We start from the raw sequence: 18,424 nt of genomic DNA, 5'->3' as shown, positions 1-18,424 counted from the left end.
ACTTGACCTGTATTAAAGTAAAGGACACTTAACTATTGGGGGGTGGGACTCTTTTTGATAAGATTCCTAATAATCCCTTCAATAAGGCTGAACTGGAAAGCTATGATTCTAGAGGCAGAAATGGGAGGAATAGAGCCATCACCATGAATGAAGGGAAACTTAGCTTGATCTACACAACTAAATAGAAAACCACCAGGAAAGCTGAGCATACAGGCAGATCTCTGCATTCAGCACAAGGAAGGATGATTCTCTTAATAGTAAAGAAAGTGCAGAAAGTATGAGAAGCTGGGACAGCTTCTACCAATTCACCTGCTTAAACTATCATGCCCCACCCATGAAGTCAAATGCAATTCCTGTTTATATCATCTGCAGGCTTCCTCCACTGTGTCTAAAAAAGGAGGGTCTAAAATCAAGTAGCAAGTATTTTAAAAGTCTTCATTCCTTTTTGCTATGTTGTAAGACTCTCTTTGACAAGTTATAGTTATTAAGTTGAAGAATACAATTAACCTGCTTACCAATCTCTCTAAATGAAGTCAAATTAAATACCAACCTCTCTCCACTTAGTAAAAAAAAAAAAAAAAAATCCATATTCTTGCCGAAAGGAAATGAACAAGGGCACCACTGTCTAATGGTATAAATAAACCCTGCTTTGCAGCCCAGCCCATCCTACCTAGCCACTGATATTGACTTTGGCCATATTTCTTTAACCTATTTTCCAAGAAAAGTCAATTGAGAAAAACAGCATCTGAATCACTGAACAACAGTTGTATGGTGCATCCACTTTTAGTCACACATTTTCCAAAGAGTAAATGATGTGTGGCTTACTTGAGGCAGAGGTGACAGGATAAGCCATTAGTCTACCCAAGAGTCCTTCTACCTTAGGTACAGGAATCACCCACAGGGAGGGCATGACTGAGCACCCAGGTAAAACATAAAGAGGAAACAAGATTAGCCCTTTGTAGATGGACTCCCAGATAGGTCTCAAGTGAGCCAGTGCTTCCAGGGCCATAAGACAACATTTTAATGTTGTTGGCTACAGAACCAAGTAACATCCTCTACAAGGACTCTGACAGCAAGCTTCCAGTCACGTAGCACCTGGGGACCCAGACTGTATGGTTTAGGCTTCTTCTTCCCAGGTCAAGAGCCTGGGACGCATTTACTCACACAGAGATTCTAAACAGGCAGACTGAGGAACAGAGTTAAAACTACTATTTTGCAGAGGCGTTCTCCTCTTGTGTTACCAAGGCACCTTCAGGTTGTAGGAAATATGGTCAAATGAACAGTGGAACACTTCATTTGATAAAACCATTCCAAATTTAAACTGATATTAGGACCACTACTCCATATTGTTAGTAACTCGAGGAGCCATAATGGAGTAATCTTTGCAATCCCAGGACAGGCAACTGTGAATACTTTGGGCACAGTGACCATCACCAGAAGTTTGTTGAATAATTGACAAAACCCTTCAGAGATCTAAGTCAAACATTTTGCATTTACACATGGTGTTCTTCTACATTCTTAACAGAATGGTGCACAACAGTTCTACATGATTAGCTGTTAACTTTTTGTCAATCAATTTCCTAAAAGAAAAAATTAGTTTATTACAATTCACCTTCAAAGAGCACATAAGTACTTTGTAAATAAAAAAAAAAAACAAGTATGCAAAGCTTTTTTGCATACATCATTTCATTTGATACATAAAGACTCATTTTTTTTCAAAACCTAATCACTCCCCAACGGGGGAAAAAACCTAAACAAACATGAATACCTCCCTAAATCAACAATTTTGAGTTGCACCAAAGAGATCCACAAACGTTGTCCCTGTCCCATCACCAGGGCCACGGTTTCCTGAGCCAAATGCAGGCTCATGCAGAAGTGACAGCCAGAATAGGTTCACTCTCATATGAGGGGTTTGCTCTCACCTCGAAAGACAATGAAGGCACATAATGAAATTATCACTGTGTTACCTATCTCAAGGTCGCTGTCAATGTTCAGGGTCTCATTTGAAGAAAACATGGTCCCTTTCTTGTAATGCTGCTTACAGATTTTTAAGCCAATTATGTTGTCTTCATTTTCTCCATAGTCAAGGGTCGCCAGGGAAATGTTCTTTAGACGATGATACTATTTTTTTAAAAAAGTTAAATAATAGTTAAAAACACATATGAGTTTTTTAAAGTTTGATCAGAAGTCACAGCATATGGAATGTACTTTTATCTCCTTTTTGTTGTTTAGATCATGCCCCTTAGTAGCCCTTTCCAATTTTAAATACCACAAAGTCATTTTCTCAGGCTATAAGGAAACACGCTGCCTCACAGAACTCTAAACTAAAGCAAACCTGCTGATAGCTGGCTCCCATCTCCCTCACAGCCCACGACAGGGTCCTGCTGATCTCTCATCCCTTACTGCCTGGGATGATCCCTCTGTTCCACTCTGCAAAGCCACACCCGCCTCCAGGGAGCTCCTGGAGCTAGCCAGACACACATCTGCCTCAGGTTTTTGCTGTTCCCTCCACCTGGAACTTCAAGTAACTACCTAGCTCATTCCTCCAGATCTTGACTCAAATATCACCACCACCACCTCAGTGAGGCATTCCCTTACCAAGCCAACAAAAATTGCAAACACATATCAAAACCTTACATAGTACCCCCCAAAATATGTAATATATTTATATCTGTCAATTAAAATATAAATATAAAATTAAAATTTTTTAAATAAACTGCAAACATCCGTCCCATGCCGGACACACTACTCCTATCCCTCCCTACTCTGTTCTGTAGGGGGATCACTCTCAGATAAGTCACAGCTTACATTAACACAACTATAGCCAGCTTACACTAAAACAACTTTGCTATTTTGCTATCTGCACTAACAGGGCTTCACTAGCTCCCATCTTTACAAATATGATTTTACTATTCTAAGAACTTTTACCCAGGAACAGAAAGTTTCAAATAATTGCTTTGTTCAGGAATATCCAAAAGACTTATATAGGTGAATAAACAATTTGAAGATTTAATCTGATAACAATTCCAAGACTTTTTGAGACTATTTCCCTGAACCTTGTTTTGATAGATCCACCAACCTTAAATGGTTGTAGTATGATCCTTACCCAATTCTAATCAAGGTCCCCCACATTAAAGGACTCTGGTTCCACCTGAGACACCATTTGGACTGTTTAGGGTGGCATCTTCCTTACTGCTGCAAGCAAGGAACTCAACTTTGCTTATCAGCATGTTTTCATGTAGTGTTCTTAGGGAGCTGGAATTTGATACTATACATTTCACTTTGTTTCATTTGTCTAGCTCTTTTCTTTAGAAAGGACAGGGATTTTGCTTGACTCATTGATATATCTCCAATGTCTAGAATACACTGGTACATACAAGGGACTCAAATGTTTACTGAATGAATGAATGAAAAAGAAATGAACAATTTCTCTCCCTAGACGCTCTCTTCAGGTCCACCAGTCTGCTGTCTCATACTTGTCCAGAAACAGCTATGATATAGTCCAAGTTGTTAAGATTTGGATAGAATTACTAGTGCTAAAACATAAAAATTGAGACCACCAAAGACTCTTAGATAGAGTTTCAAATGTTGGTCAAGCCTTCTGAGATGATAAATGTCTTGACTATTTGATCTGGAGTAATCTCCCCAAAGTAGTGGATATGAAGGAATAAATTAAAAAGACGAATCTTAGAGAAAAGTTCAAAATAGGCAAACTCTACTATGTGATTCCAAAAACAGTGATAAACATTTTTCAGCAGACTATGCAAAATTTACATCAGGATATAGGAATATATGTATTATTTTTGTTCGCTTGCTAAGACAACAAGGCATATATTTATTTTATTATTTTATTTTATTTTATTTATTTTTTATTTTCTGTACCAGATATTGAACCCAGGAGCACTTAATCCCTAAGCCACATCCCCAGTCCTTCCTATATTTTTACTTTGGGACAAGGTCTCACTAAATTGCTAAAGCTGACCTTGAACTTGTGATCCTTCTGCCTCATCCCCTAAGCTGCTACGATTACAGATGTGCACCACCACGCCCATCCCAAGTATATATATTCTCAATGTATAGGTCAACACATTCTTAAATAACAGGACATTCACAACAAATACTTGCCTGATTAATAACGAAAAAGATGCTCTCATAGGCGTCCTTTTGAGTATATATGCTGCAACTGTAGTCATCTTCATCTATTCCAGAATATCCTTTCAAAAACAAGTGCTTAAAAGCAACAGTGTTATCTTCTTTGAAGGCAACCACCAATTGGTTACCTAAACCAAAACGAACAAGCTACAAAAGAAAATCAAATAGGAATATGAATGTGACCATTTTCCAGGAAAGGAAAATGCCTTATGATCATTCACCTTCTGCTAAAAACCTGTAAGAAAAATCTCAATTCCTTGCTTTATACTAATAGCAACAATGTAAAAATACATTTCTTTTGGGAAAAGAATAACCTCACTGAGCTACATCAGTAATTCTAAGTAGCCTTAGATTGTGTTGGGGCTCAGAAAAAAATAAAAATTCCCAAGTATGGTGCTTTGACAGACTGAGTACCTTGAACTTCAGCAGCAACCCAAGAACAAAGATTTCCCTGACCTTCTCTCCCCTCCCTACCTCTCCTGAAGCACAGGGAGGAACTTTCTCTGAAGTTCCTTTACCTAAGAGAAGTTCTTCCAGAGGGAAGTAATTATCATGAAACTTGTCACTATAATCTCATTAAATAGGAAAGATTAATTCAAAGGAAAAAAGTCTGGAGTGAACACCACAGTCAGAGCCCAGAGGAACTTTTTCCCAGATTATTGTCTGTTCTTCAGGCCCATTTAGCTTCCCCCAAAACATTTACTTACTGCACTAGTCTGAGAAATACATCCAATAGAATGAGGGGATCTATTAGATTGGCTCCCATGGTCAGAAGCTGAATATAGCCCCACAATAGCTGGCTAGAGGGCCAGGGAAACAGGCAGCTGCTCAAAGAAGCAGGACGTTTCAGAAGGATGGAGAAAGGTCAGTGGAGCCCCAGGCTTTTGAGGCAAAAAGCCTGAAAACCCCAAGACACATTGGTGCTGGTCCATATTCAAAGGCTGATGAACTGGAGGCTGATGTACCATGTAACAGTGGGAGAAAATTGGCACCCACTAGAGAAGGGATGAGTCTCCCTTCAACCTTTTTGTTCCATTCAGCCCCCAACAGAGTGGATGGCCCTGCCCCCATTAAGGCAGGTCTTTCCCACTCAATTTGCTGACCCACATGTCAATCTTCTCTGGAAATACCCTCACAGACACACCCAGAAGTATGCCTTATCAGTTTTCCAGGTATCCCTCAACTGGTCAAGTTGATGACCAAAATTAATCATTATACTTACTCTTTCTTTAAAGTAGCATATATTCCTCCCCCTGCCCCATTTCCCTCTCCCCTATGAAAAAGGGTATATCAACTTCTAAATTTCATTGGGTTATGGGTTACTCTTCATTCTTGCGATCTCCCCATACACATAATAAATGAATGATTTTTTCTTCTCCTGTTAATCCATCTCATCAGATTATTTTAGTTGACACAAATACCAACTTTTCAGAGAACAGAGGGGAAATTTCCTTTGCCCCTACAATTTGAAGAAATTTACTTCCAAATCCACTGGTGTGTGTGTGTGTGTGTGTGTGTCTGTTAATGGGGGGTTGAAACCAGAGGATCTACCACTAAGCTACCTCTTCATCCTGTTTCATTCTTTATTTGGAGATAGGCACTTGCTAAGTTTCCCAGGCTGGTCTCAAACTTATAATCCTCCTGCCTCAGCCCCCTGAGTCACTGGGTCCATAGGTATGTACCACCATGCCCTAACTCTACTGGCTTTTAAGAAAGAAAGAATCCATTTCAGCTAAGTCTGATTCAGTTTTTCGTACATTTGGGTTTTAAATAAATTGTTTTCATAAGTGATTAGTTGGTAAAGCAATAATATATGTTTTATTGGTTTAATGCTTGGAAATTGTGGTTTTTAAGAATGCTTATAAGAAGTGATCTATATAAATATTTACTCCAGTTACGGTGTAACAATTGTTCAATTGAATTCAGTTAATCCAGTTCTGCAAAAATTCTTATACAACATTTACAACTGAGAGTTTGTCCAAAAGATCTACAGTATCAAAGTTCATAAAAGAGCTGTGGGCAGTGGGACACACTGTAATCCCAGCAACTCAGGAGGCTAAGGCAGGAGGATTGAAAGTTCAAGGCCAGAAGCCTCAGAAAGTTAGTGAGACCCTAGGAACTTAGTAAAACCTTGTTTCCATAGATAAATAAATTAATTAAAATGGCTGAGGGTGTAGCTCAGTGGTAAAGCACCCTTAGGTTCAATCATCTGTTACATTAAGCAAATAAAAATATAAAGGTTCATGAAAGAATAATAGGACTCACTTTACCTATATGATGTCAAACCCATTCATTGTCACCAAGCACCCACCTGCTCCTGATAAAACATCTACTTGTCCTCCCTTCCATTGTATCTGATACAAGATTAGGCACCCAAGGGCTCTCCTCACCAAGAGTGAAAGTTTTCTGCCTGGAACCCAATAAACAGGGAAAATTAGCCAGTACCAAAGGTTTACAAAAAACTAAGAAATCACACGAACAGCTATATACACACAGGTGCACATTTTCAGGTGTAATCTCTCTTACACACACATGCAGGCACACTTACACTCTGGTGTATGCTCTCACCTCTTGCCCTCTCTCTCTCTCTCTCTCTCTCTCACACACACACACAGGCACTGGTGAAGTCAAATCTCCAAAAGCCTGTGCTACACACCTTTTCCCACTTCCCTGTTTTATAAAACAATGAGACTCCAGAAGTTTCCCCCAAGTCCTTACTCAACTAAGCCATAGCACTTTGGGAATGTGTAAAATTAGCAAGTTTAATTAGGTGACCCTGACAGTTCTGGCATTTCTTGCCATCCCATGATTCAGTATGATACAACTATATAATAATACATAAAATATTAATTATGAAAATTTCAGGTGAAATTAATGTTAATTTGCACATGCAAAATGTCAGAGAGGTTTTTAGTATTTTGTATTTTAGCTTTTACATTTTGCCTGACTTTATTTTTAAAGAGTTAATTATTAAAAATAATATTCACTATTTTCCAGCAATTACATGCCAGATCTTGTTTACCACTGCAACCACCCATGAAACTGTTTCTATAATCTGCATTTTACATAAGTGGACACTAATATCTAGCCTCATTAAATTGCCCCAAGTCACCTAACTAGAATGGAAGCCAGGTCTAACTCCAAAACCATCTTTACGGTGCTGCATGAACAGTTTCCTTCTGCTAGAAAAAAATATTATCTTTGGGATATTTGTTTTTAAAAAAAATTTAAGTTCTGGCATTTCATAATTATGAAAGGCAACTTTGCTTGAGAATGGATATAGATGACACTGTAGAGCATTTCAATTTCCCCATGTCACATTCCTCAAATACCAAGTTAAAGGATTGAGCAACTGCAGAAAACTCAGCTATTCTAAGAAGAACATCAGATAAGATATCCCACATCATTCCACCTGTGCTGCAAATCAAGCAAGCTAAGGTTAAAAGTTCTTTCAAGCATATGACATCTGTCAATGGCGCCTACGGAGAGATGAGAAAAGGTCATGTTGCTTTTTGAAAGCTAAAAAGTAAACCAGAGGGGCTGGGGATGTAGCTCAGTGGTAAAGTGCTTGCCTAGCATGTGTGAGGCACTGGGTTCGATTCTCAGCACCACATAAAAATGAATAAATAAAATAAAGGTATATAAAAAAAGAAACCTTAAAAAAAAAAAGTAAACCAGAGAACCAGCCACACAATTGATTCAAGGTGTTGGAAGGGGATACCTTGTATCCACCAAACCCACCTACCTCACCTGTAGCACCACTGCATTAAGTTCTTCAATCAAAGTTTGCCAGCTGTGTCCTCCCTGACAAGCTGGATACCATGTGGGCAGGATCAACCCTTCCTATTGAGTACCAGACACTGTGCTAAAAATTTACAATTATTATTTTTCATTTAATTCCCCCATAGTCTATGAATGAGTTGTTACACTGGGTTCTATAAGAAGACAGTCCTTCTTTTCTTTTCTTTTCTTTTTTTCTGTTCTCCCTACTACTTACTACACAGACTTGGGAAATTAAATAGTGCCAATCACAAAGTCAGAACTAAGTATGGAATCAATTGATGAATATAACTGCATCCTATACATCTGCAAACTGAAGCCAATTAACTTATCCAAGCTGGAATATATAGAAGGTATCAAAGTGAGGATTCAAACCAGGTCTGTTGACACTAAAGCCTGCTCATTCTCTTGACCATTGGGCTACCTCAGCTCTTATACTGAAACACTGCCATACTCTTGATCCACAGATATTAGATCCAACCCAGGTCTGAACATGGAATGGACAATTAACTGAGAAAGTAGCACATGATTTGTTGACATATGAAGTCACCACTTTATTTAAACTCGAAACCATCAAATCAACTTTGAAAAGAAGAGAAGATAGTGTTGTAACCTCTGCTTGGAACCACCCATCTGGCATCAAGAACAAAAAAACTTCCTCCATTCTCTTGTTCATAGAACAAGTCAAGATCTTCATGTATGGCCCACCACCAGGGAAGGGTTGGCATCTTCAACGTATCTCTCAGGGGAGACAAACCCTGAGGAGGAAACTGCAAAGTCTTTTTCTTGCTATGACAGAAGCAAAACCTCTCTGCAGAGGAAGAGTCAGGGATAATGGTGTTGACCAAATAACTTTATGTCCAAAAAGCTGCTGACAGCAAAAATGCATTACCATCCCACCAACTAGATCCTAAGATTTGCTGAAAATGTGACACAAGAGAGAAAAATAATTACTCACTAACTGTTGTCTGGCAAAGACAACACTTATGAAATCAATTGAAGACCTCGTTATGAAATCAATCTAGGAGAAAATATTCTGTACCAGGTGAAAACAAGATACCACTCCAATTATGTACAAGGACCATGGGAGGGAAAGAGTAGAACTAGCAAAAGAATGCAGATACCTCCCTCAAGATTATAAATTACTACAGAATGCAGAATAGGAACTTTTTTAAAAAAAATACAAGATTCCTTCTCATCAACATTGATAAAATTCCACACATCTCATTAGACTTGAGGAGGGAGTGCTAAAGGAGACAGAAAAAAGAAGAAGAAGGAAAAGTGGAATTTGACAGGAGAGATATTCAAAAAATCTCCAATTCGATAGCAGCTAAGTAACAAAACTTAGTAGAATGATCCTACAGGGAAACAAAAAATCATTGTCTCCTAATTTTATTAGGGAAGACAGGTATGTCCACACAAAAAGTAAATTACAGGTTCCCAGAAATACTTCATTATTAACAGTAAAATTAGAGATGTAGTTTTTCTTAATACTCTTTGCTGTCTACATGTCAAGCAGTCAGGAAAGGTGGATGGGGAGACAGGACTTCAAACAGCACCTGCATGGTGAGGGGAAGGAACCACTCTAGACATAGGTACCAACAGGCAGAGATGAGAATCATCTGGTTGGTCTGGCTATTCTAAGAAAAATAATGTGATGTTAGCATGGAACAGACTGGTGTGTGCAAAGGTAAGAAGGGAGGGTAGGATGATGACCAGAAGCAGCATAGTTCACTGACCTGTGTTGATAACTGTGAACTCCAAGGGCAGAACTTCCATCTGGAAAATGCAGTGTGAGACAGTGAAAATGCAGACTCCAGAGGAAGACCACCTGAACTCAAAGCCTGGCTCTGCCACTTACTAACTGAATGGTTATAAACAAACTCCTTCAGTCTTCCCCCCAGTTCCTTCATGCATAAAAAAAGAATTATAAGTGAATCTACCTCACAGGGTCGCAGTAAGGGTGAAAGGAGTTAACACACAGAGAATGCTTACTGTGTCTGGCATATGGCAAACTCTGCTAGGTTCAACTGTTGGCAGCAAGGTAAAATATATTTACAGCTGTATCCCCAACTCAGTGTTCAGCAAATGGCATGTTTCATGTATTTTTTTTAAATTGAGGACCACGGTCTGTGCTAGAGAGAAGATAGCAAGTATGAAAAAACAAAAATACATGCAATTTGGAGGGACACCAACCAATGGGATTTAGTAAGTATCAGGACAAAGAAGGTAAGTCAAAGATGGCAATGATACTTTATGCCTATGTAAATAGAATTTTAGTAACATTAGAGAGAAAAGTCAAAATGGAAGCTGGTTTAACAAGATAAGGATTTGCAAGACAATTAAAATTAACAAATGACAAATCAGGACATGACTTTTCCCTCCAGGTAATACTAAGAATGCACCTATTTTATTATAGGTCGCCAGAATTTAAACTTCAAAACCAAGAATGAAAAGAGCTAATAAGCATACACTTTCAACAATGTCCCTGCATCTCAACCTTGTATTTTCTGAAGCCACTTGCTTTCTCTAAAGCTGGAGGAACTAGAATGGCATGTCATACAATGGCATGACCTCTTTGTGAATGCAGAATAAAGATGCAGTTTCAGGTATAGAAGGATCCTCCTCTCATTTTTATAACTTCTTTTTTAATGTCCTAGAAATAACATCTTTTTAAATTTTTGATTCATTTTACACAAATGTGGTACAACTTTTCATTTCTCTGGTTGTACACAAAGTAGAGTCACACCATTTGCATAATCATACATGTACATAGGATAATGATGTTTGTCTCATTCTATTATCTTTCCTTCCCCCCCCCCGCCCCACCCCTCATTTCCCTCTACACAATCCATCCTTCCTCCATTCTTCCCTTACCTCCTCCCCTCCCCTTACCTCATCCACTTTTCAGAGAAATCATTTGGCTTTTGGTTTAGAAATAACATCTTTACACCCTTCTATTCATGACAGAATGATTATTTGCCAAAAGTCAAATATCCCAAATCAGTACTGGGTATTGGGTTTTCATTTTTTTGCAGGGGTGGGGGTTGTTTATTTATTTCAGTGCTGAGAATAAAACCCAGAGTCTCACACGTGCTAGGCAAAGGCTCTACCACTGAACTACATCCACAGCTCAAGGAATGTTTATAAAAGGGGCATGTGTTTTAGATGTAGTTATCTACAGAGAAGCTGCCTCAAAACTAGTTCAGTACCAAACTCAACAGCTAGATGACAACTCTGAGGGTTGCATTAATACTGGTGACAAACTGCTCCACAGTATGAACTTAAACCAAAGGTTCAAACATTGCTTTTATACACTACTGAGAGTAACCCAGGGTTAGTATTTACTTTGAGCGTGTTGCTGCCGATAAAAGGGAAACCTAGTGTTCTGTAAGTCAGAAGACAAAAAAAGTTGCAGATTTCAAAAGCATATTTGAAAACATTATATTTGAAGGTGAGGGACTTCAAAACACAAATCACTTTGTACTGACAGCCTTGGTAGCCTATGAACCTCACACAGATATAGAAATTCTCCTCAATTCGGATTCACTTTTATGTAGGATTCACAGAACCTGTGGAGAGATGACCTCATGCTCTTACTAAAAACACATGGTTGCCTTCTAACCTGAACTTCAGCCTACCAGCTACCTCCAGAGTCAACATCATTTTATAGTTTTATGAACTTGAATGTGGATGTTTCAGAACAAAAGTCAAGTATAGAACACAGGAAAACAGTTTCATCTTGGGGTAAGGAAGAAAAGTAATAGTGTAAATTACCTGTGCAGTGACCATGACAATCTTCAAAATCTGCAAACCCAGTTTCCATGGAATCTGGTGTCTGGCCCGGTACTTCTCACAGGGGTTCATGAAGTAAAACCTCAGGTCTTCCCTCAGACATTCCTCTTTCACTTCAGAATCCAGATGTGCCATTGCATTTCTGCCACAGAAGATCAATTTTTAAATACCCAGAACTGCCTGTCCCTCAGAAGGCTCCTAAACAACACTTCCTTCACATGTTTTTCCTGTTTCTACAATTACAACCCTCCAACCAATGAACTGCTTTTCTCTTTAGAAATCAGAAAATTATTCCAGACCTTCTACTTCTACCCCCTGTCTTTCCACATAGCTGTCCCTCCTATTCAAAGTGGTCATTCTCAACAAAAGTGAAGATAAAAATAAAATGTATTATGTATTTGCAAGACTCAATTCCTGCATTTTAATATAGAGTATTCTCCCATTACAAGAAAGTATTACAAGAAGTGTGTGTGTGTGTGTGTGTGTGTGTGTGTGTGTGTGTGTGTGAAGGGGGAGGGAGAATGTGTGAGAGTGTGAATATGTAAAAGTACCTGAGTGTGTTTGAGTATCAACAAAAACTAGGTGGAACAATTTCAGGATATATATTTAATTATAGACTGCATAGACGAATAGAATCAAATTGTTATAGAAGGGGAGAATCTTTGTTCTAAAACTCTGCACTGAGAGGATTATGTTGCCCCCCTTTTTGGATGAAATATTAGTTATTATAAGATTCCAGAATATAACTAACTTCAAAGAGTTAACATAGCATTTCTCTATTTATAGTTAATCAGATTTTGTTTCCTTATGTTAGTAAAATTTTACTTTAACTCTTCCAAGGACCCAGGACTCATTATTCAAGCTAGGCCAAAAAGAAACAAGGGATATGAATACAGGACTCTGATTATAACTGATGAGACAAATGTGGTATTTTCCCTAAGCAGTCCCCAACATGGGGTGTGTAAGACAATCCACTGGGAGCATAGAAAATATTAGCACTTCCATTTTAGTCTTTATTTTGAAAATTGAAAGACTGAACTCTATTAAAAATTAACAAAGAATATACACATATAATAATTAACAGAACTTAGAAAACACACACATGACAAGATGTATAGCAGTATTGTATAACAATTTACAAAAAATAAGTACATGGGGAATGCTGTGCTCAACTTGACTGTTAGTTACATAAAGTTTGGAGACTGTACACTTCAAGCAAAGGCTGTCTGGGGTTGCTAGAGGCCATCTTGCCACCACAGGAGAGCTTGCCAGAGATTGGAGCTGGCACAGAAGATCAGTCAAGAAATGGACACCACGCCTAATAACAATATCTGAATTCCTGGATCCAACTGTACTTGAGACTATCCATCCCAAGACTTTCAATATAAGCCAAAAAATACTCTTTGGGACTCAAATACTTAAATACTCTTTGAGTCCCAAAGCTCCTGCTTCTCAGGAAGTGTCCTGATGCTAAGTTTAATGAATACACTGTAATAGGTTAGGCCAGGGTTCCAGTTACTCATTTCTTGGGCAGTTTTTGTAACTGAAGTTATTCTTAGGAATCTTCTTACTGGAAATATCTAAATAACATTTTTCTTTCTGACTCATGATCTCTGTTATCTACCTTAATGAACAAGCTTGAAAGGGAATGACTTTTTCTAAGGCTCGCACTCAGTTTTTAGTAATTTTTCTATTTCTAAATTGATTTTTTTCACATCTCTTATTTCCAGGGTTGGTGGACTGGAATAGTCAGAATTATTCTACTAGAAAGGAGGGAAGAGGAAAGACTATAAAGACAGGATGGGAGAAACAAAGAAAAGAGAAGGGAGAAAGGAGGCGGAAGGGAAGAAAGGAGGAAAAGACAACTGGATGAAACAGGCCCTTGAGGGGCAGGGTGGGGAAGTATCTTTAAACTATCAAAGAGTCCAAAGAGCAGAGAGCTCCTCTCTCCTGGGCTACCTGGAGAAGTAAGAGCCAAGGCCATGCACACACACTTAGGCTTTGGTTCTGTGGCCTCAGGTAAGGGAAACAAGGTAGCCAAGACTCAGATCAAAGCCCACCAAGATCTGATAGAACAGCTGCCCCCAAAGGGCTGCTCTCTCAGGACAAGAACCAAAATCGAAACTGCCTGTCCTCAAATATACAGGACAGCAGAGTGGCTCCAAATCACAGAAAAAGAAAGAGGGAAGTAAAAGTAGACCCAGCTTGAGAAAGGACAGCCACAGACCAGCCCTGAGAGTGTCACACCTGGTTGAGCCAGGGAACTTCAAACGGTGAGCCTGCTTGGGTCTGGAAGTCCCAGACTGGAATTACCCTCAGTATCCCAGAAAACACAGGGACTTCGGAACACAGTAACCAAGTAACATGAAGCAGTTACTTAGAAACAGCAGGGACAGGACCGAGCATACTGGAATCAGACACACTGGAAAATAACCATGCTTACTGTATTTAAAGACAAACAACACAGAAAAAATATCTACCAGAAAACTTGGAAAAGACAAAATGCTTTTAGAACTGAAAAATCAGTTAGTACAAAGAGTCTTGTTTCAAAAGAAGAGGAAGACTTTACAACTGTGTTCATCTTGTGCTTGTTACAGTCACTTCTTGATTCAATCTGACTAACTTGACGAGCACTTACTCTGCTAAGTGAGGATGTGCTAGGTGCTCAGGACACAAGGTCGAATAGGTTCCTTGAAATTCACATACTCTTTGTTCAGCAGGACAGACAGAATTGCAAAAGCATTGACAAATAGGTCAGTGAGTGCGGGAGCATAGCCTAAAACATATTATGGACATAGTTCTGACCCTGGGGAGAGAGACTGATGGGGGAAACCCATCACAGTCATTGAACCTGGTTTAATGCCATATTCTTTGGGACTCAAGCCAGTTTGAGTTCCAAAATTCCTGCTTCTCAAGAAGTGTCCTGATGGTAAGTTTAATGAATAAATTATAATAGGTTAGGCCATTAGTCAAGTTACTTGACTGAGCAATGAAGGACCCAGTCTCCAAAAGAAGGTGACCTCTTAACCATGCCTGAGAGCAACATCCTCAAACATGAACTTCAGAGCCCTGAGAACATACCAGTAAAAAGCCTTTATGGACATGTTTGAGCAATACTGAATTTAGAGCTAACCACCATTGCTTTAGTGGTTTAGTATTGCTAAAGGATTCATCCTGATGATTCACAGGATGAATCCTGTGAATTTAATAAAATGAAAACAGAATACAAGAAGGTGTGTATGAAATTCTTAGGGCCCTGACACTGAAGTCATGGAGCCTCCCCTTTCCCCCACGTACACACACCCGGCCTCTGTGTGAGAAATGCTAAGCCAAAGGAAGAAGAGGTTGTTTTTGCCAAAACAGCAGTGAAAACACATTTGATCATATACTTAGTGAACATCTGGACAGCCAAGCTCTGCTAGAGACATTTTCCTTCCTCCCAGGAGCTCAGTCCAAGGGAAAGGAGAGATGCGAACAGATACAAGTACAATCAAATGTGTTAAGAGCAGCTGGGCACAGTGGCATATGCCTGTAATCCCAGCAACTCAGGAGGCCCAGGCAGGAGGATCCTGAGTTCAAAGTAAGACTTGGCAAAAGTGAGGCAGTAAGCAACTCAATGAAACCCTGTCTCTAAATAAAATACAAAGTAGGACTGGGGAATGTGACTTAGTAATCAAGTGCCCCTGAGTTCAATCCTTGGAATCAAAAGAAAAGAAAAAAAAAAAACAAAAACAAAAAAACAAAACAAAAAAAAAACAGTAAAGTAAAAAAAAGAAAGAAATGTGTTAAGAGCTATAGTTGAAGTCTGCACTGAGTGCTCTAGGAACAAAGAGTGTCTGATGCAGCCCAATTGCTTCAAGAGGCTTCAAATAATTCTGGCCACTGAATCCTTCCATGACATTGCTACTAAGTGTTCAAGAAATGACAATTGCTGTTAACATTACCCTAAGAAACTTTATTAAGAAAACTCAGGCAAGAAAAGAAAAAGGGCCAGAGGCAATGATGAACACCTGTAATTCAGTGTCTCCAGAGGCTGAGGCAGGAGGATGGCAAATTCAAAGCTAGCCTCGGCAACTCAGTGAAACCCCGTTTCTAAATAAAATACCAAAAAAAAGGGGTGTGGGGAGCGCTGGGGACGTGGCTCAGTGGTTAAGCACCCCTGGGTTCAATCCCTGGTCCCAAATAAAGAAAAACAAAAAGAAAACAAAAAGAAAGAAAGAAAAAAGAAGAAAAGAAAAAGGTAGCAAATTTTTTTCAAAATAGGGAAAAAAAAAGTATATGTAAAGTAGCAGACAATGAGTGTCAAGGTGGCTGATTGTGCTACATTGTTTATACTACTGTATCCTTCCAGAATTGTTTCATTTAACTTATTTACAAGCAGTTATAGCACTTCTAAAAATGTCAAGGATTAAAATTAAAAAGGTTGTGTGGGGGGGGTGCTGGGGACTGAACTCAGGGGTGCTCTACTACTGAGCTACACTCCCTGTCCCCCTCTTTTTTGTGGGACGGGGAGAGGAACAGGGTCTCATTAAATTGCCTAGGCTGTCCTTGAATTGGCCATCCTCCTGCCTCAGCTTCCCAAGTAGCTGGAGTTACAGGGCATGTACCACTATGTTGCACTAAAAAAAATGAAAGAAACCTTTTTCTAAAGCTACCCTGAGAAACTGATCTGTTGAGTATCTACGTCAATTGGCAAATGTAAGATACTACCAGTTGAATGTGATCAACTGATAATGACAATAAAATACATAAAATTAGTTGATATAAATAGTAAAGATGCATAATGAGATAGATGTTCTTTAATAAGTCTGATTTTTCATTTTAAAATAACATCTAAATTTTAAATGAAAAGGCAATCATGTTTTGGCTCTAAAATTCTAGAGGTTTAAGGAAAATGTAAATGGATACACTGTCTAAACTCTTCTGAGGGCTCTTTATTGCCCTCTTCCTCTTAGTAGATAAAAATCTGTAGTTCCCTGGTAGATGAAGGGTATTAAATAGACACATACCCAGACATCTTATTGTTATAGCAACAACAACAGAAGAAGAATGGTACAAAGTGAAGAGAAAGAAAAATTAAAAGAGAAAGGATAGTATCAAAGGACCAATATCTTTACTCACTTGACACAAACTTCCACACCCTCTGATGCTGAGCACCAGCTGGTGATTGGTACAGCAGGACTAAAGGCTGCAATCTCAACTTCATAAGCAAGAATTAGGTGAACAGACAGGAGAACTACTGCAAATTCCATCACAAATGATGAAAATCACCACCAGGTTCAGAAAAAAAGACACAAGTCAGGGGAAGTAAAAGTAGTAATAACATAAGACTAATCAAGAAACAGAAATCAACAGAGGTCTAAGTTACCCCGACTCATCAATTGCAGGGCAGCCATACAATTAAAACTGCATGAAATAAGTAAAACCAATCAAAATTGTTGTGAACTCTTCACTCAACTATAGGAAATGCATGATCTGGATTTTTATAAGCTTAATAAATAGTACTATTGAAGATCAAAACATCCAAAGAAAAAAGCACAGTATTTATAGATATAAAAACAAGATCTGGAATCAAATGGCAAGTCACCCATATTGTGGGCTAAATAAAAACTAGAGATGCAGGAACGGGAAATTAAACAGGTTATAGAAAGAAGCCTGAGATTGGTACTGTGGTGAGAGGACAGGCAAGTTACCCTCAGTCATTACGAAAACCTACACTCCCCCAGATAACCAGGTCATGTGATGTTGGTTAAGTCTAATAACATCATAGGACCAAGGGCAACTTCAGTTTTATCAAACCAATGACTTACAGATTCTATGGAAGTCTGAAGTTTTGAAAAAAACAAAGGAAACAAGTTACCAATGATTCTTAACCTTATTGGGGTCAAAAACCCTAAGAAGAAAGGGCCACGGCTCTCAACTTTTGCCCAAGAAAATGCACATACTAGTTTTAGTGATGGTGACTTATCAGAAAATAAACTAACCAGCAAAGGCTGCTATAGCTTTTGACTTGCACTTGTGTGGTTCTTACCATACCTAGCAAGAGTGACAAGGATTCTCCTGGTGATTCTAATATGCAGCCAAGTTTGAAAATGTCCACCTTAGAGGTTACCTGTTGCTATGTCCTTATTTTACAAATGAGGTAATTTAGGTGTTCTAAGGTTGCAATCCACCCCCAATTTCAGGAATCCAATGTTCCTTCTTGACCCCTGAGTTAGTCTTTTTTTTTTTTTTTTTTTTTTTTTTTTGATACTGGGATTGAACTCAGGGGCACTTGACCACTGAACCACATCCCCAGCCCTATTTTGTATTTTACTTAGAGACAGAGTCTCACTGAGTTGCTTAGCACCTCACTTTTACTGAGGCTGACTTTGAACTCAAAATCCTCCTGCCACAGCCTCCCAAGTTGCTGGGATTACAGGTGTGCGTGATAGCATGGTAGCCTGAGTTAATATTGCTCAAGAAGTAATAGCCAATAAGATAGACAGTAATAAAGAGAAAAAATGTTAGGCTCCAATATAATTTCTGTCATTTGAAAATGTTTGGTATTTTGGCAAACAAGCATTCTAATCCATAAATTCAGGAGGTCTCTACATGGTCATATTATTAAAAATGAGAAACACACATGCACACACAAACACACATAATTAAGGTCACCTGATGGAGTGAACCCAGCATTTTTCCTCAAGGTATCTTT

The 18,424-nt window shown here is 38.8% G+C and overlaps 1 protein-coding gene across 5 annotated transcripts in view; it reads right to left on the bottom strand.

Moving 5' to 3' along the window:
• Positions 1 to 18,424, bottom strand: part of Mcoln2 (mucolipin TRP cation channel 2) — a 62,819-nt gene that overhangs the window by 36,990 nt on the left and 7,405 nt on the right. For 4 of the 5 annotated variants that reach the window (XM_047559018.1, XM_047559012.1, XM_047559025.1 and 1 more), the window contains 3 exons: positions 11,710 to 11,869; positions 4,126 to 4,299; positions 1,968 to 2,121 (listed from right to left, as the gene is read on the bottom strand). In XM_047559018.1, the coding sequence (XP_047414974.1) occupies positions 1,968 to 2,121; positions 4,126 to 4,299; positions 11,710 to 11,869 (488 nt within the window). Of the gene's footprint in view, positions 1 to 1,967; positions 2,122 to 4,125; positions 4,300 to 6,463; positions 6,549 to 11,709; positions 11,870 to 18,424 lie in introns of those variants that run through there. The other variant, XM_047559040.1, reaches the window with a different exon arrangement.

Source organism: Sciurus carolinensis, chromosome 1, assembly GCF_902686445.1.
Source record: "Sciurus carolinensis chromosome 1, mSciCar1.2, whole genome shotgun sequence".
Taxonomy (NCBI): Eukaryota; Metazoa; Chordata; class Mammalia; order Rodentia; family Sciuridae; genus Sciurus; species Sciurus carolinensis.
Note: the sequence above shows the minus strand (reverse complement) of the source record. Positions and strands in the feature narration are given on the sequence as shown.